At 39.4% G+C, this 24,612-nt stretch overlaps 1 protein-coding gene across 4 annotated transcripts in view; it reads right to left on the bottom strand.

Annotated features, from left to right (window-relative positions):
• VTI1A (vesicle transport through interaction with t-SNAREs 1A) overlaps positions 1-24,612 on the bottom strand; it is a 286,743-nt gene that overhangs the window by 10,414 nt on the left and 251,717 nt on the right. For all 4 annotated transcript variants that reach the window (XM_074907749.1, XM_074907747.1, XM_074907751.1 and 1 more), the window contains one exon: positions 1-981. This exon is cut by the window's left edge and continues 10,414 nt beyond it. Coding sequence is in view for 2 of the 4 variants with exons in the window: in XM_074907747.1 (XP_074763848.1) it covers positions 888-981 (94 nt within the window). In the remaining 2 variants the exon portion in view is untranslated. The remainder of the gene's footprint in view (positions 982-24,612) is intronic.

Here is a 24,612-nt window from a genome sequence, read left to right as displayed (position 1 = left end):
AGTGTTAAAAACCTAGATTTTTGTTCAATGCATTGTACTCACCTATTTGTCAGTGAACTATTACTTAGGATCTCTTTTCAATCAGCAATGAATAGATAAGTATCTTTATACATCTTCAGTAAGGGCCTAGTGTGTATGCTTATCAGTACATATATCTACATTGGAAGATTTAAAACCAATTCAACAGATGGGCTGTGGTCAAAACTACAATTTGGGTAAGTGATTCATTATCACGATCTTGATGAAAGTGGAATTGTTTTGAATAAGCAGAAAAGAAAGCCTGATTTTTAAAGAAATTGTTAAATAGTGTTGGATTCACATCAGATGTTAAATATCATCCTGAGGTTGCTCTCTTTTTAAAACTAACTTACTGTTCTTAATCAGGTTATGTCTATTACGATAATTCATGATTGCAAGTTAGTCACAGGAGACAGGTTCACTTCCTACATCATTTGGTGTCTGCTTTACTTATATCCTATATCACAGAAGGTCAGATACTGCTTGATAGTCATACACCCCGCATGGCACAAGAAAAGTGCAAAGACCCCTCTTCCCTCTCTAAACTCTGGCAACTTACAGGCTAATTGTCTGGGGTAGAATTTGACATGTGTTAAGTTTTTTTTTTATACCGGTACAAGCCCTCACCCCAACAAATATTAAGATTCTGAAAGCACTCAGATAAAGACAAAAAATGTAAGAAAAAATAATCAACTCCACATGCCACCAACTATGCCATCAATAATACAAAATATTTTACACCACTTGCACCTGAGTTGAAGAGTGGAAAAGAGGAGACTCTGTCAGTGCAAGAGAATGATTCATGTGACCACTTTGTCTTAATTACTCAGAACAAGCAGTTTGTTGATGTTTAGTGAAGAACAAAGATATCAGCGTCCCCTGACAGAAAAAAAAATAGCCATCACGGTGGTGAAGATGATGATGACTGCCAGAACAACGATCAGAATCCGGTTTTGGATGATCCTGAAAAAAAGCAGAAGAGACAAAAAGAAAAATAAAGTGAGTAAAACAAAATAGCAGAATATATATAAAAATCGTGAAAAGAAGCACACAGATAAATAACTTGGAGAAAAGATATGCCCACAAATTTAGAATTCCCTATACCATTCTGTGTATCTTGATTGTTTTTTACTTCTTTCAATTCCCAGTGCTTCCAAACATTTCTTTATGTAGCTATTACATCTACCTTACGCATTCAGGAAAGAATTACACTTTTCTTAATTTTCTGCATACACATATACATATTAGAATAACTGAAATACATCATGTTACAATTTATTAATCTTCTAAGAACAAATTAAATAATTAGTCCTCAGCTGATGCAATCCAAGCAGGGTGGTCTGTAATAGTAAATACCATTATATTTTTTAAAGCCATTCTGAAATCGTCATAGTTTTTTTAATCTGAACAGAAACAATTTATTAATTTTCAAGGGATTTTACTATTAAGGTACAAGATTTCAAGGAAACACATGTCAGTGAGATACTTACTTGTACTAAAATACCAAGGGAAAAGTATAAAAGATAGTTTTGAAGAAAAGGATGATATAAAGAAGCAAGTGTCAAACTGTGAAGCTTATGTTGTAAAAGCATCTCCTGTCTCTTTAGCATACCTTTACTTATGGTAATAGGCAAACGTTACATTTTCTATGTAGTATAAAAAAAATGTAAATTAGTAATAATAAAAAGATGCTAGAAGTAGAAAGTCCTAATATTGTTCAATCATTTGTTGATAAAATCAGACACTGCATTGCTTCAGATTTTGCCAGAAATTAATAGGTCAATTAAAATGAATAAATCAACAAACAGTAGAATTAGAGGCATTTTATGGGAGGATTCTGGATGGTAAGAACTCACTGTTATTCCATTCTCACAGAGGAGGAAGAATATTTTCATGGGCTCTTCATGTTACAGGAACTTTTGCAAAACATATTTGTACATGAAGCATATTATCAGAATTGGAGAGGTATAGCAAAAAAACCCCCAAGAACCAAATGCAACAAAAGCACCCTAATATATATATGTATTTTCTCTAGCTTCTGCAAAACAAAACAAAACAAAGCTGTCACCAACCAAACAATGGTAAGAAGAGGTAAAACTGTGTTTTGTGAAACATCAAACCAAGTACAAGGCTCCAACTTGAAGACAGGGAATGTAATGTGTTAAAATGAGCATATTTCACGCAGTGAAAGAGAGAAGAAACTCTAGAGAGCAGAGGGGAGTTTTCCTTGGTAAATGTTTTTCATTTGGATGCGGGTGGATATACATATAAATTATATTGGTAAGTGTAAAGAAAAATGCAGTTTTAACCAACTCCAGCTCTCTCCTTGCTTACCCCCCACCTAAAGAAAACGCAGTAAATGGATGGATGAAAACTGTCACATCAGACAGACACCCTCCCCTGTGACACTCTAAAAGGACTAGCTCTCTATCCTCCTGACAGGTTACAAAATGATCACATTTGCTGACACGTCTTCCGCAAAACTGCTTTAGTGTTTGTGTCCACTTTCCTAGCAGGAGATGAATGGGCTGCTTTGTCCTCATTTATCACTTAAAGCTGAACTAAGATCTGTCTCGTTTATTTTTCCCTTCCTCACTAGAAAGGCTCAACCACAGCATTAATTCTTTCGCGATGACAGCTAATTCAAACTTAACAGGCAATATTTACTCTGCCAAAAGGATGAGGAGGAGGGAGGGATGTTTCTCACTATTTTTTTTCCCCCTAAAAAAAAAAAGTGTAGCAGGCTAACAAAATAAAGCTAATTAAGGGCTTTTGGTTCTTGTTGGTTTGCACTTTAATTTAACACCTGAACTTACAAGCTTCTCTTTTTGTGGTGGGGTGTGACATTCTCTGCCAAACACCTGATAACAAACGATTTGCCCAGGCAAATGCATGAAAACCAGAATATATATTTACTCACTCACCCTCATCACTCCTGAAAAGACACTCAGCAAAATTGAAACTCAGCAGTGAAATAGATTAAAAGCATGAAAACTCTTAAAACATTCAGCCTTAAGTAATACACAGTGCAGCTGGCTTGACAACCATTTTATTTGTGGGATGTGGGCCCCAAGGCATCCATAATGCTAATTTACAAAGGATTAACTGTGAGTGAAACTCGCTTAATCTAACACATAGTTAGGCAAAAGCATACATAACATACTGAGTGTTTAAATCAACTCCTCCTATCTCTGGCCCACTGAAAAAGCATTTCGTTGTCTGAGACTTAAAGAAAAATTAAAAAAGCATCAAACCCTCCAAATGCTTTATTTTTAATACTCTGGCAGTACACACCCGATTGCAAGATTATTTAATCAGTGTCCACGTCTCTCAAATCCCCGTCAAGAGAACATTGAGCGAGGCATGCTGCCACCTGTATCTGCTAATTGAAGGTTCACTTACGGTGTGAATCTAGGAAATACATATCAAAGTTCAATTTCTAGGAATCTGAATTAGTCTGCACAGTGCAGCAAAAGAATATCATATTAAAAGGAACAAATTAATCATGAAATAGGATGGATGTTATCAACAGACTCCTACACTGATGTATTATATACTTTTAATATTCAAGCCCACAGTTAAAGATTAATTTTATATCTTTAAAAAAGGAATAACATCGAGTTTTACTGTTTCACTTTCAAGTGAGCAAGTAAAATTAAACTAACTGCAAACTGCCAGAAGGATGGGGCTAGGAGGAGAACAACAGAGCTGTTGGTAGCAGCAGGACAGTCTTGAGGAGGGCTTAGCAAGCGGTGTGTGTCGAAGTCTGAGTCTGGGAGCTGCTGCTCAGACAGAGAACACAGGTTCTGGGTGTCAGCACATTTCAGATCTCAAAGTCAACAGGCAAGGGCGACCCTTCAGAGTAAAGGAAAAATCAAGAGGAAAGGGCGTTTTGAGTGATCCAAGACAGTCAAGCCAGCTCACAGTGGTAGAACAATGGTTGGCATTGGCAGGACCCATCTGTAGGGAAGCCTATAGTACTGTCACAGCCAGACACTGCCAGTGGGTATTGCTCTAGGCAAAGCATCAAGGAATTTAAGTGGGGGAGGGAGCGATAATACCAAAGTAGAAGAAAATGGGGCCTAACATTCGCTACAAAAAATTCCCAAAGGCTAACAGGCTCGCAAGAAGCAGATGATAGTCTTTTATCTCTATTACACCTTAAATTCAACAAAATCTGGTGAATGAGGAAGCCCAGATTCTTCTTTGAAAATGCAAAGCATGTTTACAGGGTAAATAATTTAAGAAAGAATATATACTTGAAAGAAGACACCCATTGAAACATCCATGGCTAAAATGCCTGAAGGCAAAAACTTGTGCATTTGCATGCTGCATTTTATTAAGTTAGCACACTGTAGCTTTAAAAGAATGCATGGCCAAATTAAGAGGAATGTGTGACTGAAACATCAAGGATTCCTCAAGTTTACATTATGAATCATAGTGCTGTTGATATGAGATGAATTAACCATTTAGTCGATGCAGCTTAGGCACTGAATTCACACCAAGTTCTGCTGGAGCCTGGTGCGCTGGAGCTCGTTAACAGCCAATGTCTACTGTTCCTTTCATACTCGAAACTCTAGGAGCACAAGGGCTCATTCTACTTTGAGTTAGAAGAGATGAAAAATCTGTGCTTTTAAACCAAGTTCCATCTAGTTTATCATGGACAGCAGCCCAAAACGTTTGGGTGCAAAACCACATAAAAACAGTAACTAAAGCAGATGCGAGGGTAATGTTAACCGACACACTGGAAGAGCAGGCTGGACTAACAACGCAGAAAGCGCATCTCACTCCTGTTGAGTTTCCTTCTGCTCCTCCTTTCTAAATGCTTGACCCTCTACCCTGGCTTCTGGTCACAGTGCTGAACCTCCGACCATTGGTGCGCTGGAGGCTCCCTCCCGCTGGTGCCAATTTTGTGAGCTGATGAATGACAACATCCACTTTCGGGGATCACCTCTTTGATGCACACAGCGACCACTGGTTTGGAGAACAAGTCCAGCATCTATTACCAAACACTGATGTCCTTGGCAAATCAGGTCTCCCCACTCCCACCATGGCAGAAATTGTGCTTCCTCTCCACATTTTAAAACCCCCAATGATTTGCTCCTCTCTGTAGCTTCACACACACATGCACACAATGGGTCTAACTCTGTTTGTGACATGTTTAGATCTGCTCCGTATAAACACAAAGCAGTGCCCGAATAAGCTTTTGCAAACCTTACATTAAGGATGCCAACCGTGTTTAAACCTTTTTAGAAAACTGCATTCATTAGCAGGGGAGTGCACGACATCTATATGGGTTCAGCCTGATGTCTTGCACATGTCTTAGTGCCTGATTGACCAGCATTGAATAATGATGCCTTGCCATTAAGCACTGATCGTACAATAACAATTGTCATGAAAATTAGCAATCACGGTAACATGTTAACAAAATACGGGATATAAACGAACCAGTGCAGACTCTGGGTGCATAAAGAGTTTTGTGCCCTTGACTTGAAATAATGAAGACTACAAATAAAATACTGTAAAAATTTCTTACAGAAGCTCAACTCTGACACTGATACAAATGAAAAAAAATACAAATGGCTTGGGGAATCAGTTAGCACATATTCATTACAACACAGGGCTTTATTCTTAAAGAAAGCATCTCGAAAAATAGTGTCCTCAAGAACACAGACTGATTGATGACGGAGCACTGTCCAACAGTGTTTCACTGTAATACATGTATTTAAGATTTAACTAGAAGTGATTCCTATCAGTTTACTGGGCAGAAAGATTTGTTCTCCGCATACAAGACTACATTTTAAATGGTTGCTTTGAATACTAGGCTAGTGCATTTTTGGGTGCTCTTTTATTTGTGATCGGCAGTTTTTGCCAACATGCAAGAAAATAGGTGCATGCAAATCAGTGGTAAGTGATTTTTAAGTGCCCAATATTCATGTGTAAATCAGCAGATTCAAACAAACACAAAGCGTAGGTCTAGTCACATAGGCAAATACATATGAGGCAAAACTAAATGTGAATTTAAAGTAATATAAGGCTATACTCAGATACCTTCTGGACAGACACCATTATTACTATATATAAGGACATGCTTGTTATTATATATCAGGAGCTTTCAAATGGAAGCACTAGACCCCACACAGGGGAATGAAATGTTATGATCGGTAAAGCAAAGCCTTAGATACATAATGATAAATCTCTAAGTTCAGGGTATCTGGGGGCTGTTCAAGTAACTATTCATCTTTCCCATCTTTAGGTTTAAGAATGCTTTTCTTAAATAAAAGCAACTGAAAAGAACTAGACAGGCTGTGGCAAAACATAAAGACATGGCAACCTACTGAAATAAAAGAGTAAGAGAGCCCTGCCTAGCAATATTACAGCTGGTTGGAAGTATCTGACTTGATACATTTTTCATCATTAACAACTGATATTAGCAAACAGAAATACCAGTGAAAAAATATCTGCAGAAGTTGCATATAGCTCCTTGGCCCTCTTCTAGCTGACCTTGGAAAAAGTGAAGAAGTTGGAAAACACACAAGTTTTTTTTCCTATCCCCCACCCCAAATTGAAAATAAGTCCAAGTTCTTTGTGTTCTCAAGCCAGAAGAACTGATTACGTTGTGATTGACATTATCTATTTAAAGGTATAAAAGACTTTGGGGATGGTGGAGAGGGGATGGGACCCCCCCATGGCTTACTTCACGCCAAAAAGGCCACCCTACCTGAGCTCCACCTCCAGCCTGGAGACAGGCCTTTCCCAGCAGAAGCCTATGTTGTGTTCTCTGAATTCCTTCCCAAAGGAGTCTCTTCTTTCCCTAGGGACAGGGGTCTCTAATTTCTTATGTGTAAAGCCTTGGGAAGAGCCATTAAAAACTGCTGAAAACTAAGCAGATAATGAAATTAAAGCCTCAAAAATGGAGGAATGGAGAATAAAAATTGAGCATTTTTCTAGCTGACTGGCAAGGGTTTTTGAAAGAGACAGACCATACAAGGTACCTGTGGTATTGTTGACAGGGCTGAGGAGTTGTGCAGCACTACATCCTCTAGCTTTAAACTTCAATCTTAAGGACTGAGGCTGCCTACTTGTAATAACATGGATACCAATCTCTAGTTATAATATTACACTCAAACCACATCAATGTGTTTCCACCTGGGCCCTGAATGAAAGAATGAGTCATGTAATAACAGGTGCAGTGAGGTAGTCACACTATCCAACTTTAAACATCTAAATTATATCTAGCTAATCTCTCTCAGCTCCCTGTGTATATAAGCTAGAATCCTGCTCTGAACTGCTTTCTCTTTTTCCTGGCCATATATGCATCCCAGGAGAACTAGTCAGTTAAGTTAGCTGGCTAGGTTAGGTGCCTACAGATTAAGTAGGGAGGAATATCCCTAAAAGCTTGAACATGAGGCCCAAGCAAGAAAGCTTGCTAGCTCTGGTGGCAAAATCATACAGGAAAGGTGTTATCATATCGTAATCTCCCATTAATCAGAAATATTGCAGAGATGAAACTCAGCAGTAAAGAAGATAATGTTAATCAATAATTATCCAGTAATTACTCATCATTTCCATTCAATGGGTCCCATATTTGCACAGGAAATCCTGACCAGAATCAAATGTACTTCTCCTTTGATAATTTTTCTGAAGTGAGAGACAGAAGAGCCATCCCTCTCTGACATGAATGCCTCCTGAAATGCAGTGGGCTTCCTTGACTTAAGGAACTATGTTTTTTACTTTGCCATGTCATCTTCTGACAATCTTACCAGTAAGACTAAAATGTAAAAATATTTTTATGATATCTGATAATTAAAGTACTTATTGAGATATCTAATTCATAACTGAAATCTTGCAATACATTCCAAATGTAACAAAAACATATGAAAAGCATTGGAGCACACTGATACTTGTTAGCCATCAGGATTATCATAGCTTGCCTGAGTCCTGTCTCAAGTAGCTGGCAGTCTCAGGAGGTTCAAATAGTATCCAGGTGAGAGAGGGGAGGACCGAGTGGCCTTGGAAGGAGAGATATCAACAGGAATGATGGAAGAGAAGTTATGCAGACTTCAGCATGCAAACTGTGAGAACAGAAAGCCTGAAAGAGGACCTCATGGACATGGGACCTGAGGTAAAAAGGCAAAAGGGAAGGGCACTTCACATCTTCTGCTAGCTCAGATTTTATTAATTGCTTATTTTTAAAACACATGGGAGGGCATTTGTGAAGGATGAAAAGTATTCTTCTGCTGATGAGAGACCCTGACAGGGAACATTTCTCTGCACAGTTGTGATGTAACCGTGGCTTTCTCCTGTCTCCATGTCCACTCCTTCCACAGAGGGAACCAGTTAGACCATTACTGTCATTAGGAGGAACAGCAGGGTGGCTTCTGGGGCCACAGAAACTCACCAACCAAAACTGGAGGGGGATTAATTCATTTCATGCAAAGCAGAGGCAACACCAGATCTCTTTGGCAAGTCTAAATGAAGATCGCACGCGCAGTAGCAACTGCAAGTGGAAGGAGTCAAGGTTGTATTAATCTCCAACCAGCCTTTCTCAGGGTACTGAAGTATCAGGAAGAACAAATCACACATTTAGTCACCTGAGCATGACTAAGAACCATAGGCCTTAGCAAACATTGCGAGCGCTTTAGAAAGTGCTCTGAGGGAGGGTGGATAGCCCAGCTGTCAGTGTAATGGCATTCTTCAGCACATTGGTTGCATGAAGCGCTGGTCCTCAAACAGTTAATAGAAAAAAAAAGCCCCAACCCCGACCATCTCATCAGCACTCAAAGATAAAGCAATTATTTCTCCAGCAGAAGAAATGTATGCAAGCTATAAAATGACAAGAACATACATGATCGCGCATTGGCTTTTATGATAAATACAGTTAAATTTACATTCTGTGCAATTTAAAGAAAACAAAAATGTCTAAAGTCTGCATTTTATCAACTTTCATAATCATTAGAACCCATACAAATATATATTTTAAACAGATGAAAGTAACATCTTTTGCCCTGCCTCACTTTAATTAATGACTAATCTACAGCTTTTTGGTGTGATGAAGCTGGAGACTGTACACAGATGCTTTGCTTGCATTATTTTCCCCTTATCACACCATATTTGACTGGGCGTCTTTTTGTATGGCAAGTTTTCTACAATTGTCTTAACAATGTTGACCTCTTTTGTAAAAACCTGAAGGCATCTGCAGCAATTGTTCCTGAAGATGTGCTACCCAAAATGTTACCATTTCATGGCACTTCTTGAATGATAGAATAGAATTTTTTTTGGTATATATTCATTTTTTTCAAATGCTATAAAAGAAAGGAAAACAATCATGGCTAAGGCCATTTGTGAGATGGCATTAAAAGAGCCTACTCTGAGACAGATAAAAATAATGAGAATCTTTCTGTCAAGAAGGATTTAGAAAATATCACTAGCATTATTAAAATTTAATTTTTTACTGTGCTTTTTGGTTCCCCCTTTTCCACTGATAATGAGCAGGACTGCACACCTCCACAATGCTAGTACTTGTTTTGAGCAATAAATTCAGCCTTCCAGTCTGAAGACATTTCAGACAACAATTTTGACTGCTATAGGCTTATTTTTCAACCTGTTCTGTGCTTTGAGTCTTCCTATAAAAACCAGTTCATAAGCTAATTTTCCACAAGGCCAGTGGAACAAATAAAAATCAATTTTTGCCCAACTGGTTCAGAGAAAACCTGGGAATAGTGAAGACAGAACAGTGAAAAATAAAAAGAATCAATGTATTCACAAATGGTTTACCTGATAGAGAACTATCAAATTAGTTGACAGGAGATACTTGCCACTATTAAAGTATTTTCTTTTCAGCATGTTACAGTATTTCTATTAGGGGAGCAGAAATGCCTCTACTTTGTTATGACCTCAGACACCTTGGTTTAATAACCACACCGAGCCTCCATGCATACTGTACAACTACAGGGCACAAAGTCAAAGTGCAAGAGCACTTGCAGATTTTGCAACCAGAGGGACCTGCAAGCCCAGCCTGGCTTAGAGTGGGTGTAAGTTTTCATGATCTCATGGAAGGAGCGAAGATTCCTCTTTCAGGGAACACAGGGAGACATTCATGACCTCAGGCCAACCTTGTCAAGAGAAATTTGGTCCATGAAGAAAGGAAAAAATTGTAAAACACTGCCCAGACTTCCCTCCCCTGTTAAAAACCCAAATGTTCTGGAGCATGCTGAAGACTAAGCTGTTTAATATCTCTTGGAGAGTAGAATACAAATTTGTCCAAAGATGGGAATCCCATTCATAGAGTTCAAAACTTTCAGAATCCCAAGGACAGCTCAGGGCACAGGCTTTAATATTGTGGTCCAATCCATTTCATTATCTTCTCCACTAATTGGGCAAGTGTTTCTGAAACCGTGATACCGAGAAGGGATTGGATAGGTGCTTATGCCTGTCTGTCTGCAGCCAGAAAAACGTCTGGAAAACTGATTGAAGAACAGAATTTGCTTTTTAATACAAATTAACCATCACTCCTGTGGAAATAAAACAAATTTATAATTTACAAGCTTAAATATTAAGGAAGCTATTTTTAAGTAGCTGTAATCTTCACCCTAGTATGTAGCATTTTATACACTCCTTCATTTTTATGAGTTGGCATTAAAATGTGACTCATTTTAACAGAAAAAAAAAAGGATTAAGTATGTCACTCTGAAGTAAAGCTGCATATTACCTATTTAAAAATATTATAACACACCATGGAGACATCATTTCTAGGGCCAAACAAAACATTACTCAATGAAGAAATAGCATGAAATATAAAATATTCAGCAGAGGAAGGGTATTTGCAGTTAAGCAGTTTCACTGCCAATAAACAGCATCATAATAAATAGCATGTATGTAGAAAAAAGTATACCTTTTCTTCACTATTCGAGATGTAACACCTTTGTATGGGAAAATAATAAAGATACTACTCGTCCACTAAGTATATATAGGGAGAAACTAAAAACCACCACACATTTTGATTCTGAATCTCTTACAACTGATGCTAATTTGCTTATGATATCTGCCTGATTTAGAGCTAATCTTCTGTAAATTAACTCCTAATGCTGTCTGAAATAATCCTCTTAAGGCTGGTCTGTCTTGAGTACTTTATATCAAATACCATGAAATACACAAGCATATACAAGGCGTACAGTATTTGTAGTGCTCTTGGCTGCTCTCGAATATTTGCTGTGCTGTGAAGATGCAAGCAAGGTGCAGAGCTGTGTGGCCCTGGGGCAGCTGTGGGACAGCACAGGGTTGTGTTTCTCTGGTTGTCCCCTTTGAAGGGGACAGCGTGCCAGGACTGTGTCCCCCCAGCCCCCGGCCACCAGAGACAAGAGGAGGCTCTTTGCCTCCTCACAAAATGGTGCAGGGAGATGCAGTTTCACACTCCAAACCTCCCACCTCCAGCAGCACATGATAATGAGAAAAAGGAAACCATTCAGGCTTTGAGATTTCCAAATGACAAGGTCTGTGTTAAACAGCACTAATTATCAGCTGGAAGTCTAATCTGATAACTGGTTTGAAAAGACAGAGATAGACAATTTTGTTTCTTCAGATGGGGAAATTATTTTTAAGGGTGTTGCTTCACCATTGGCCAGCTAAATTATTACTGTCAGTGTGCTAACTCTGTATTCAAAAATATATTTTTTCCACTAAATCCACCGGAACAATTTTCTCCCCCAACATTAATTTAACGATACAGCCGAAAACCTAATTGATATTGGTGAGCAATGCAATTCCAACATATTATTTTCTCGGTTTTTGAAACATAAATGGCAGGCACAACTTTGACTGAATGGACCTCTTTATGTTTTAACAGGCGGTTTATTGGCCCAGACTCCAACATATAACAAGCACAATTGCAAAAGCAATACATTTTTAATTGAAAAATTCATGTATTTTTACTATGAAAGTGACTCAAATAACAAGTAACTTTGTCAGGTAAAGGGCTTTTAAAACAGTTTTTATATAGGGAATGTTGTTTAGAAATTATATTTTTACCATAGCAAGTGCTTATAGGAGGCTATTAAAAGAAAAAATATGTATTGTTTAAATCATACTTTACTGGAGCTTGCTTTTTTAATATATTAAAGAACAGATAAAGCACAGTGATCAGTGAGCTGTATGTGTCCAACAGCCCTTCAAGAGCCTTGTGGAAATGTATAAAACAAGCAGTGATACAATCCTTTGCCAAACACTGTCATAAATTTTTTATTTGGCAGCTAACATTCTCACTAGTTTTCTTGGCAGCAATTGGGACCTTTAGCAAGAAAGGTGCAGGAGAAAAATACCTTGTTTAGAGATGTTTTCAACACTTTCTGGGATTTTTCAGAACTTCTGCCTGCAGCACATTTTACAACTACAGTCTCCAGTCACCTGATGAGTTGGTGGTGGTTTTAAAGTTTTTTTTTTTTTTTTTTAAATATAGACAGCCTACTACCCCCCTCTGGCCTTCAGCCTAGGATGCGAGTGTGGCAGGGGACTGTATGTGTTCCACAGAGATACAAGTGGTTGCTCCTCTCTGTCTAGACAAAAAAACTTGAAAATAATATCAGAATGTACCTTTCATTGCTCCTGATACTATCTGTATCTTATTCCCGGATGACAGAGATAAATGAAAGGCAAACATGTGCTGATTACTTTTGCATTTTTCTTGGGAGATCTCTGCAAAAAAGCTGGTCACAGGTGCAGCTATCCTGGTCAGCCAGTGGACTGCCTGATAAACAGAACTGTGAAATAGATTTCTGTACCCAGACCTGGTCTTTCAGGGACTTTTTTTTTTTTTTTTAAAAAAAAAGATACACTGAACTTGACATCTGATGCACAGCCTTCCTCTATGCACCATCAAATATGCTGATGCATTGTATATGTGAGAATATGGCTCCAGCAGTACTGTGGTTTGGGCTGTACAGGGTAGAATTAAATAGCAAACTCTTACCAATTCACTTACAGAGCAGATGTTTTATATTTTCATATCTCATTGTTTCAGAATAGAAATCAAATGAACAGATTTTACATCTTAGCAGCTTCCTCCAAAACTTTCACAAGTATAAGATGTATTTCAGCCCTTCACTCTGAGATCAAGAAAAGTTTGTCTTAAACAGATGTGGACTGGGAAAGACACCTTTTCTTTATGTCTCAAATTAGAAAGGTTGGAATTTAGTTATAGACAGTATAAATTGCTTTAAACACAGACTTAATTAAAATAATGATGTTACACTTCTAAATACAAACTAATAGGCTTCCCCACAGCTTGTGTTCCAGTTTTGTCTCTCGTGTTTACCAGGGGCATCATCCCCTCAAGAACTTCACAGAGCACACACAGACATCTAGTGGCTGGTGGAAACAGTGCAAGCACGTCAGCGCTTCTGACACGGCTCCACTGGAGACAGTGAAGTTATGCCAGGTATGACTTGAGCTAATTTTGTCTCCCTTGCACTATAGCTGGCCAATCAAACAGGGCGAGAATTGCTCCCTTTGTGCCATCTCAGGTAATCATGCTGCCTCTGGCAAAAGAGTTGCTCACTTGGCAACTATGGCTTCCCAAATTTCCCTAATCACTGATTCTTTTCAACTCATTCGGAGCTATTTTTGCCTTTCTTCTGGGTCCTTTTAAATGTCTCTCTCCTTGCTATTATTTTATTTTACTTAAAAACTGACGATCTTAATTATGTAATACTGTTTGAAAGGTTCTCTGAAGGCGGCTACACGCAATGAATTCTATTGGAAAGTGACAGAGCAATGCGATTTTACAGAGAACAACATACATGCACGATGAAAAAGTACAGTCAATAATAAATGCTAAACTGTTGGTAGAGGAACATGACTTGCTCTACAGTCCACATCAATCAGTGGAAGGATGCCTAAAACTTCAGTGGGGTTTGAGTCCCACATCTGCGAAGGAGATCAAGAGCCACAGTTTTGCACAGTGTTGTAAGAACTCAGCGCCCTGATTCTGCTCTGTTACACCATTTTAAATCAAGCGCTACTCAGCGGTGTCATAACCCTGTACATCTGTGTCAGACCTTGTGTTGCAAGGGCAGACTCGATGCCAAGAATGCAAAACAGATGTTGCTTTCCTAATGTTTTCTTGTTGTCATTTAAGTTGTTTTCGTGGGGTTCTGTTTTCATTTTGGTGAGTGAAACAGGTCGACAGGACTTTTCAGAGGGCAGACTGGAGGAATGCTTCTGCATCTTTTATTTTGAATGTATGTGTGAATATGCATAGACTTTGAGATACAAGTGGGAAAAATCTTTTTTTTTTTTAAGCTTCATTTGAGCTATGCTCTGTTCCCTTGGGGCAAAGTGAAAGGTAGCTGTTTGCGGATGGGAAAAAGGGCTTTTGTGAACAGCAAAACTGCATCACCAAACAGCTTAAGAAAAAGATTTTTTGAAGTTATTTTTTACTACTATTTTAAGAGGAAACAGGGATAAATATATCTTTTTTTTTGCATGTTGACTCATTAACAAATTTAGCAATAAACACTTTGTAATTAAGTCCACTAGTTTACTGCTGTCCAGAAGTTTCTCAATACTCTTTGCACAGAAGGTTTTGGAAAACTTAGAACTAAGAAACAGCGAAGGCAAATCCCAACAGCTTGCTCAAGCAAATCTAGCCAAGGCTTAAACTCACTTCTGAACACTGAAATTTGAGATGCCGTATCAAATAAGCAGCTCTTTTTCCCTGAAGAGAAGAAACTGGGTGTAGCTAACCTAGTGCATAATAGGTTTATTCTCATTCACAAAACAGGAATTACTTTATGGCCCCAAAGTAAAACTAGCACAGAAATATACTGGCAGATTTGCTGCAGATGTGTGTTGTGACACGTATGCAGGGAATCTGCTATTAATCACATGCTAAGATTTTAATATTATGTAGGGTAATGTAGGCAATCATTATGGTGAAGGTTCTGGATTCATAAAAGCCTAACCCACAAATGGGTCTTTTAAATTTAATACATTTGAGCTCACTCTCACACTGCACCAGTTGAATTCCCTGATTCACTGCACCCCCCGCTCCCCATTACATACATTTATTTCAATATCTGTCGCATGTTTCTTTTTGTGCTTGTGCTCCACTTCTTTTGTTGCGACACATGACAGTTGGCGAAAGCGTAGCTTTTCAATTCTCCCATTTACCGGACTATGACAGGAATGTTCCTGTTAGATGGGCTGTTTGCGAGACCCCTGGACATGTACCCAACACAGGAATCGGTCTGGCTTAAATGCTGGAAAAGCCATCCTTCACCTGAATCCTTCAAAATTTGTGTCCGAACATAACTAGAACCTATGTATCCGTACCCGGGCTAAGATTACTACGGACAATTATACCGTGAAAATGCATTATTCTGACAAAGCAATCAATCACGTTATTTCTCACAATTTCAGTTCACCCCTAAAATTTTCCTTACCTCCAAAGCCAGCTGGATATTATATTACCAAAGCTGTTGAAAGGGTGTAACACTAACCATGAAGCCAAAGGCCACTAAAACTATGCAATGCATAAATTTTTATTGTTTGCTCAGCATTGAAATCTCATTAGGGCCCATAACTCATCGGCACACTGCAAACATTTGCATCTGCTGATCATGAGAACTTAGATGGAATGTACACCTTTGGCTAATTTACTTGTTATGTTTTTAGATGAGACTCTGTGTGTTACTTTTTATTTTCTTTTTACAAAGTCCTTACACGGCTGTGAGTTGGATGTCCACTTTTTAAACTAAATACATTAAAACTTTAATTTGCAGTTTCTCAAGGTTGTTCTCTTACTGGCAATGTTCATGATCATCATTTTACAAAAGCTTCGTTTGACTTAGTATTCAGGATAATCATTGTTTGAAAACTGTGCCCCATAGAGCATTTAGCTTCATTCATCCTTTCTGCTTTATGTAGTCACATTTTAATTAGATTAAAATTTGTCCTCCAATTAGCTTTCATTAAAGTTTATAGATTACAGCAAAAATCTCCACTGAGTTGTGCTTCAAAACTGTGCCTAAAGTTTAAAATGAAATAACTGTGCAAATGAAGTGATTATGAAGATTATTACTATGCAAAAAACATCAGTCGCTTCTTGGTTTACTTAGACATTTAACTCTATAATTTATTTTGCCGACTTCAATACCTCTGTGTTCTCCAGAGTAGTCATCATAATAATACCTTACAGTTACAGGATACCTTTCATTCCTAAGGATCCTTAGGGGCCTGATTCTGCAGTCCTTCTGCATACCAGTAGTCCTGTTGGAGTCCCTAAAATTATTTGAGCTAGCGCTACTTGCTGCATGTGAACCCAATTACAGGTCAAATCCTCCTTTCAGATATCCACATAGCATTACTGTGGATTCACGCAGTTCAGAATGCAAACCAGATATGAACATTATGTAAAAAACTCCTTTTACCTACTTCTGGGTGAGATGTGGCAGCTGTTTAATGGTGCACGGTTACAAGACTCACCTCTTTAAATGAGGGAGCAAAGACAGATACTCTCCCTATCCCCCCCTTCCCCAGTTAAAACTGCAGAGAAAATTGAGAATGTAATTATCCAAAGAGGAAACAACTCCGTAGGACACTAGGGCTGGGGCTGCATTTCTCCTGTCACTCACGTCTTCAGATAGGACATTGCCAAGTACCGGATGCCCAGTCGCTAATACCTTCTGCACATGCAAATTTACTATGTGCTGAAGGCAATATAAAGTTTACAGTTCGCCGGGCTGATCCTACAACCAGAGCAGACATTTATTCTGGAGCAATCTCTTGGTGAACACATGGGACTTCGTGTCGGAGCAGAGCTCCACAGAAATGGATCTGTTTGCAGGAAATTCTCTTCCAATAGCAAGAGCTATAAATATATACACATATTTAAAAGAGAGATGCAGCCAACAACTTAAAACTAAAAACAGAGACACTTGGATTACAAAAACAAGGACCTGTTTGCTCTAGCAGCATATTTCTGATAGGAGGAACATAGTTGAAAACAAACATTTTACTACAAATGTAGTTCGTAAGCATGAGAGAACAATTTCAGCAAAACGCAGCAGTGTAAAAAGCAGTCTTTCCTATTTTTCACGTGTTAATTGGCTGAACAATCATTAATAAATCTTCACATCACTGAGGTAGCAAGCATTATTACCACTTAGCAGATGGCAAAACTAAAGTTTAAGGGTGTCAAAGGCTAGAGGGGAGTTTAAACGTTCTGACTCCAAGCCCTGTACTCAAGCCAAGACCATGTTTCCAAGATGCAAAGCATCCAGCAGCAATACTAATTTTAGGAGTCATGCTCAGATCTGTCCCTTCCTCCCCCTGCTCCCACCTCCTCTTGGTGTTCATTTCTGCCATCGCGTTGCAGCATGCCAACCTCAGTTGTGCTGATTCAACAGCTTGTGGGTCCATGTGATGAATCAGATCAAGCAATTGATCCAGGATAAAAAAAGAAAAAGGAAAAAGAAGAGGGGGGAGAGGAGAGCTATTCTGCACTGGATCAATTCCATTTCAAGACACTGACTGGAGAACAGAAATGCCCATGAAAATGAGAGAGCAGCTGGATGCAGCACAGAGGCAGGAGCGAGTATTTTTGGGAGCAGGAGAACTTGCTGTTGATGCTGATGGTTTTGTACCACAGAACTGAGGTCCAAACATTTCTGAAATAATTCCACTTTCATATTTTAACTCTTTTATAACTCTTCTTCCTTTTACATTCTTTTGCCTGCTTTCTTCTGAGGAAGAGCGTAGCTACTCCATGCTACCTTTGCACAATAAATTTGCATGAGGCAATTCAGAAATTGGAAGTATTTCACTTTCCGCAGTTAAAATCTGGAACACCAAGTTTGCCTTCTCAATTACATTGACTATATTGCAGAAATACTGCTCCCTTTCCTCAGTAGAATTGTCATGTTTCATAAAATACAGACAAACCAATCATGTTTTATGTCAAGGGTGCATTTACAAATAGTTTATAAAGGATTTAGATGATTAACCATATATTGAGACAGTTAATCAAATTTAAGAGGTATTTTAGAATTCTACAGATCAAGCAGTTATTTATAATCCTGGTTATTGCTTTCTACCTTGCATCCACCCCTAACGCACAACACTATGATATTCTGCTAACTCTTTATAAATTATTTGTGTCAGCAAAATAATAAAAAAAAAAGCCCAGATCCTATTGTAAGGAATAGGTTAGATAATTAGGACTTTGAGACTCCTAGACTAAATGAATCAGATCCAAGAATCAGATCTTTGGAGGTAGTTTGACAGCCTGTTCCATGATTTAGATACTTCAAGGTCCTCATCACTCTGCACATGGGACTTAGGCAATTTTAAAACGTTGGCCAAGTGTCATCTGAAAAGGCACAAATGCTGAAGTAACTGCAACAGCTGAGGAACACATCTTTTCTTCAACAAAACATCAGCATCATGACAGGATGCGTAAAGCTTCAATGCTTCATGCTGGTTGTCGAAAAAAAAGCCCAACAATGGAAGCCTTGAGGAATGCTAAATATAACTGGTATCCTTACAAAATACAGTCTGCTCAGTTAGAACAGAATAAGAAATTATTTCTTGTGATTTTATTCAGTCATTTGAGGCAGTGTCTTCTCTTTTTAATAGTTTTCAGTTGGTACTGGACATAAAGGACATTTTTAATGAAGAAATAACCATAGATTACTTTTTATTGCAGTATGATTTATAGAGTTAAAAAAAAAATCTATTCTGGAAGTATAGTGTATTTGGTGCTATTTTTGCCTAGGAATGGAAACTCGAACTGGAAATAGAGTCATTCATTCACACTTACGGGATGACATCTCGTTGACAGGCATGCAAACTTGGAAAGGTGCTACACATTCACTCCTAAAATACTACACTATATTTTTTTTCCTTCTAACCTTCAATTAAGTAAATGTTAAAGAGGGATCAGTACTTTGTTAAGGCTAAGGGTTTATCCTTTGCAAGAGATCATCTTTCAGAAGTACAAAGACAGAAAAGTCAAGGCACTAACTACTAAATAAACTGTTTTCACAACAGAAGTGGCACCTTGAAGTCCCTCTCCAGTGAGGTGCCGTGCTGCTGGGGTTCTGATCATTCTGATTTAGATTTTAAAGAGCATTCCCCAGTACGATCAGAAAGGTCATCAATCCTTCCTGCCAGGTAGTGGGTTGTCTTGTTTAGTTTTGTTTTTTTTTTTTTTTTTTCAATTCAGAGAGAATGAAAATCATAAAAGGCAGGAAAACACAGTTGAGGTAGATATATTCACAGATTCTAATATAGCTGGAATGCTGTCGGTGCTAACAAGCCCTGAGCAAGTGCTCCGTGTCTGGCGTGCTCTGCCAAACAAACTACAATTACAGAAGAACCAAAATTAAAACAAGCAACTTCAAACCTCCTGAATTTGTAAAGCCTGGGCCTAAGAATCATATTTGCACTTGCTTCCACAGGCTTCCAAAAGGCACCCAAAACTGGAAGGACTTTTCTAATAGGAAGGAAGGAAGAAAAGTTTCTATTTGAGATTTGGCATCTCAAAACGGCAGAAAGGGCAACTGACCCTAAAGGGTCTTGCCCCTCTGTGTCAAATTCCTATAAGAGCAGCTCATGAGACTTCAGCTCTATCATATCTGAATCAAAATATCAGGACTCAAAATCCACACCATAAATCATGCCCTCTGAAATCCAGGTACCTAATCCCCTTGGCTTTGCTTTCTGCTGGGCTTCTCCAGCCTCGTGCACGCCTCTGCAGTGCCAATCGAGATATGCTTTCCCTTTTTTTCTTACAGAGAAAACCTCAGCTAGCCCCAAATTTTAATGCTTTAAAACTATGTGCTCTGTAACTCCTTTTGCACCAGTTTCCTTGTTTTCTGCTGGTTCTAAAAAAGCCTTTGACCCCCTGTAAGAACACCTTTTCTATTTCTGTCATCCCAAATTAACAAATGAATGAGGAAAGGGGAAACTCCCCTGTCACTCCAAACAACCTTCACCCTCCAAGTCCCCCTCACTCATTGCAGCCCCGGTGCTCTAAAATAAAGCAGGCATTAATGGGCTGAAGTTTCAATGGAATATCAGCACTTGGTTAAATGATATTCCAAATCATGGGCTAAATGGCAGTGGTGGTGGGCAAGAGCAGGTATTTACTTCACGCAGTCTCTTAGGATACAATGGATTTATGGCTGTCAATTCTAAACAACACCGCTATTGTCTCTTCACATTTTATCTGCCTCCATTATTCATTTATGTTGATTTTGATTGATGAAGACAGTTTAAAAAAAAAAAAGGGGAGAAAGGAGGAGGGTGAGAGGAACACTTTGACTGGTCTCTAATTCCTGTAAACCTACAGTTCATACTGCAAGAGCATTACTCAAAAGAAATGTCAACCTTCACATTTTGGGAAGGGTCTTTCCCTTTTACCAGCCTCTCTTCTTTCTGGAAGACTGGAAGTGGGGTGCAAGCAGTGCTTCCGATACATATCTAATCACTGTAGAGGTGGCACTACAATCAGCCAGGAAAATCAACGTTGTTCTTTTTAATGAAAAAGTATTAGACTTCCGCAAAACCTTTTTTACATATTGACTTCCTATGCCACAGCTAATTATGTTTTAGGCTGGTTTGATATGTCAAAAATTGCTTGGATCACAGAACTGAACCCAAGCAGAGTATATATAATTTCTTCATTCAAAGTGAAAGGATCTGCCAGAAAGCTACTCTTCTTCTTACTGCGTGGAAGTCATAAAGAAAAGGCCCAGCTTTGGCTTGTTTGCTTCCAAATATATGGTATTTACTGACCTCTCATTAAAATATCCTGACAGAATACAGATTATGAACCATCTGATACATTTTTTTCCATGGGAGACTATGTCTGAGGCCTGGGGGTAAAGAGATTCCTGAGAGTTGTTTAAATTCAGTTCACTCCTCTCAAAGTTTTAAATGAGCTTCTGAGCAAGCACTACAAACTTGCCAAGCTCTCTGCTTACTTATGGAAAAGAAAAAAAAAGAGAAAGAAAGAAAGAAAAAGACAGACACATTCACCACATGTTTGCATCTCTCCTGCTCAGAGATGTGCCCCGGCACATGCTGACTGCAACATTAAACTGACTGCCCGTAGCCAAGGGAAGCCCAGTACCCTCCTGAATATTTGGCTGCAGGATTTCCTTTCTAGTTCCACCCCTTTTTGCGCTTTAAATAGTATGAGTTATAATACAGCAAAAGAAGCAGTGGAAAAAAAAGGACAGATAAATTGTTAATAAACTGTCGTTAGATGTCAGAGTCACCACTTCATTCAAGAATCAACCCCTCTATTGAAATTTTTATGTCTAAAATGTTGGTGTTTTAAAATGACTGCAGTCTCAGGAAGAGAGCTTTGCTCTTTCCTCTTATCTCTGAAAACGTGGGGTTAGAAACATTATTTGTAAAAAGGAAAACTTGACTTCCAAGAAGAAATAGGTGAAGGGAGGAAGAGTCTGTGGAACTGCTGAATACACAAAAGCCTGCTGCTTGACCACTCAGTTGGTTTTACAAAGCATAATTACATCTGCCTTTTTTTAATATTGTGTGGTTCTTATTATTACTTTCTGTACCATCTTTCATGTTTCAAGGGAGTAGGCTGCTACTAACTGGTGTTAGGAAGAAACTCATTCTAATGACTCAGTATTTCTGAAGAGGCTGTAATGGCAACTCCTGGAGATAGATACAAGAATGTGTGCAAAAATCAACCAGTTCTGGTTTTGAGATTCCCTCTTCAAAATTTTGACTTTTCAAAATGATCTGCTCTTAATACAACATGAGTTGTCAAAGGCTGTCAAATAAACGATAAAACTCTCAGGAAATAAACATCTCTCCTCTAGTAGGTTTGTATATATTTCCGCAAAAGAAAAGAATTCTAAAAGTAAATAAACACATGGGAGGATTAGAGAAGCAATAAACAAAAGCATTTCCTCATTTTGAATTTAAGAAAACAGGAACCTCTTTCCAGCCATTGCCAGGAAATATTACTGCACAAAAGTGAAGTTTGTGTTAGTTAAAATATTATTTAATACTAAGGCATTCAGACATGCATTCACGCATACACAGACACACACACTACATGTATATCCCCATTCAGTCATCATAGACTGAATTTCTACCATGGCCTTATGGATTGATGGGCAGAGGATTTTAATACCAGTTTGGACCAACACAGGCATGGGACTCTTGTTGCAAGATGATAAAGCTAATGCTGAAACCTTTTAGTCCTAATGAAGGAGTTTACAGGGTTCTTAATCCCTGCACCCCACCTCACTTCTCCCGCAGTCCCGCTGAAAGCTTTAAAACAGTCCCCAGCACTAACATGGTACAGAGCCTGTTGAACATGCTGATCTGCTCATGATTACTCTTTGCCACTGTAAAACAATCTAACTCCTCAAGTGAATGGAGTCTGTAGCAACAATGGTGTTATTGACTTGTTGCTCCAGCTCTATTTAGTTATTACCCTCGAGGCCACAATCAATAGACTTTGCACCAAGTCAGCCTAATAAATCCCAGGCTTTCACTGGAGCTTTGCCAGGAACTGCTAGAAAATCTATGGCAGTCAAACACTTAGAGTATGAATAACATAGAAAGCTGTACTGACAGCTGTATAAATTAATTAACAAGGAATGTTCTTATTCTTTTAAGAAGATCATAATGCACGTTTACCATGATTTAAGGAGTCACAGGTAGAGCAACAGAAAAATTACCTTTGTGCTTTCATTTAGAATAAAAATCAAATATGATTAAAACCAAAACAGCTTCAGACTACTTTTTCCTCCCTTTGATTATTGGATGTGCAAAAATCTGTGTTCGCATTACTGCTGTGGCCGTTTAATTATTCCAACTTTGATTTAAAAAGGAACCTAGCCCAGCAACCACCGACCACTTAGTGTAAACAGTGCAGGCATTTTAACTTGATAAATGTTGATTGTTGTGTACTTGTGTTACCGTATCCTGCATCTGCAAGGGGGATTTAAATGGCGTTTGTTATGCAGCGATTAAAACAGAAACAAAAGGAAGGGGGGGAAACAGTTGTTCAAGAAGTAAAAGGTCGGTCACTAGTGAATTCCAGGTTCTTTCAGTTCCTTCTGTAATAAGCAAATATTCTGCAGACTCAGCTGTGAGATGCCTGATCGCAGTGGCCGGAGACATGCTGAACCTACTGTAGCCAGAGCTTGGTGCCAGCCGTGGAACAGAAGAATCTCCTTTTTGCACGTTGAAAACAAACGTAACAGGTCATTAGGCTCTTACAACTGATTTGTTGCCCCAGTGGTAATTTCTGGGAGCATCCAGCTTTCCTATCGATGGTCCCAGCTTTGACGGGAAGCAATAAGCAGGGTTGGGCAGGCAGCTGGTCTGGCACTTGCCACTCACCACCAGTGAAGGTGTGCGATTGCGGGAGCAACCTTTGGGCAGAGACTAAGGCTTGAGACTGAGCTGTGGTGGGAAGGGAAGGGATGGGAAGGGAAGGGAAGGGAAGGGAAGGGAAGGGAAGGGAAGGGAAGGGAAGGGAAGGGAGGGGAGGGAGGGGAAGGGAAGGGAAGGGAAGGGAAGGGAAGGGAAGGGAAGGGAAGGGAAGGGAAGGGAAGGGAAGGGAAGGGAAGGGAAGGGAAGGGAAGGGAAGGGAAGGGAAGGGAAGGGAAGGGAAGGGAAGGGAAGGGAAGGGAAGGGAAGGGAAGGGAAGGGAAGGGAAGGGAAGGGAAGGGAAGGGAAGGGAAGGGAAGGGAAGGGAAGGGAAGGGAAGGGAAGGGAAGGGAGGGGAAGGGAGGGGAAGGGAAGGGAAGGGAAGGGAAGGGAAGGGAAGGGAAGGGAAGGGAAGGGAAGGGGAAGGGAAGGGAAGGGAAGGGAAGGGAAGGGAAGGGAAGGGAAGGGAAGGGAAGGGAAGGGAAGGGAAGGGAAGGGAAGGGAAGGGAAGGGAAGCTTGGACAACAAGGAGGAACTAAGCTATGCTTAGTTTAGCACGGGAAAGATGAGAGTAATCTGCCTCAGGCCTTGCCAGAGCTGATTTCATGTGTGAGGTGAGGGAAGTCAGACCTGAGTGGAGATTCTCACCTCTGCTCCACCCTCCCGCAGTGAGGTTACTGCCTGCTCTTGGGTGGGTGCACACTAACTTCTTACTAGACCACTGAGTCAAGGTATTTTGCCCATCCCACTCCCGTTGACAAGTTTGTGAGTTCCCCTGACAGCAACCAAACCTGCCCCATCTGAGGAGGGGGTAGCAGGCACACGGGGCACAGACACTTTCAGGTGGAAAACAAGGTGTGACCATGCTGTAAGGTGTCTTTCACCAGCACGCTTTCTGAGCATGTTCTCACCCACAGGATGGATACTGCCACCTTGCACAGTTGGTTGTCACGGTTTTTTTTCAAACAATTCGACTTTCAGTGGTCATTTCAGTACTGCTTGTTACCAGCAGAGAGGAAGAGATGAAGTTCATTTCACAGCTCTCAGTTCCTCTCCTCTATGGACAAATACATTTAGTATCAACTTTTTAATTCAGAAGTAAGGCTTTCAGGAACTTTAATGGTTCTAAGGGTTGATGAAGCAATTTTTATTGAAGTTTTCAATTTCTGTTTAAGT

The sequence above is a fragment of the Athene noctua genome, chromosome 5, assembly GCF_965140245.1.
Source record: "Athene noctua chromosome 5, bAthNoc1.hap1.1, whole genome shotgun sequence".
In the NCBI taxonomy this organism is placed as follows: Eukaryota; Metazoa; Chordata; class Aves; order Strigiformes; family Strigidae; genus Athene; species Athene noctua.
Note: the sequence above shows the minus strand (reverse complement) of the source record. Positions and strands in the feature narration are given on the sequence as shown.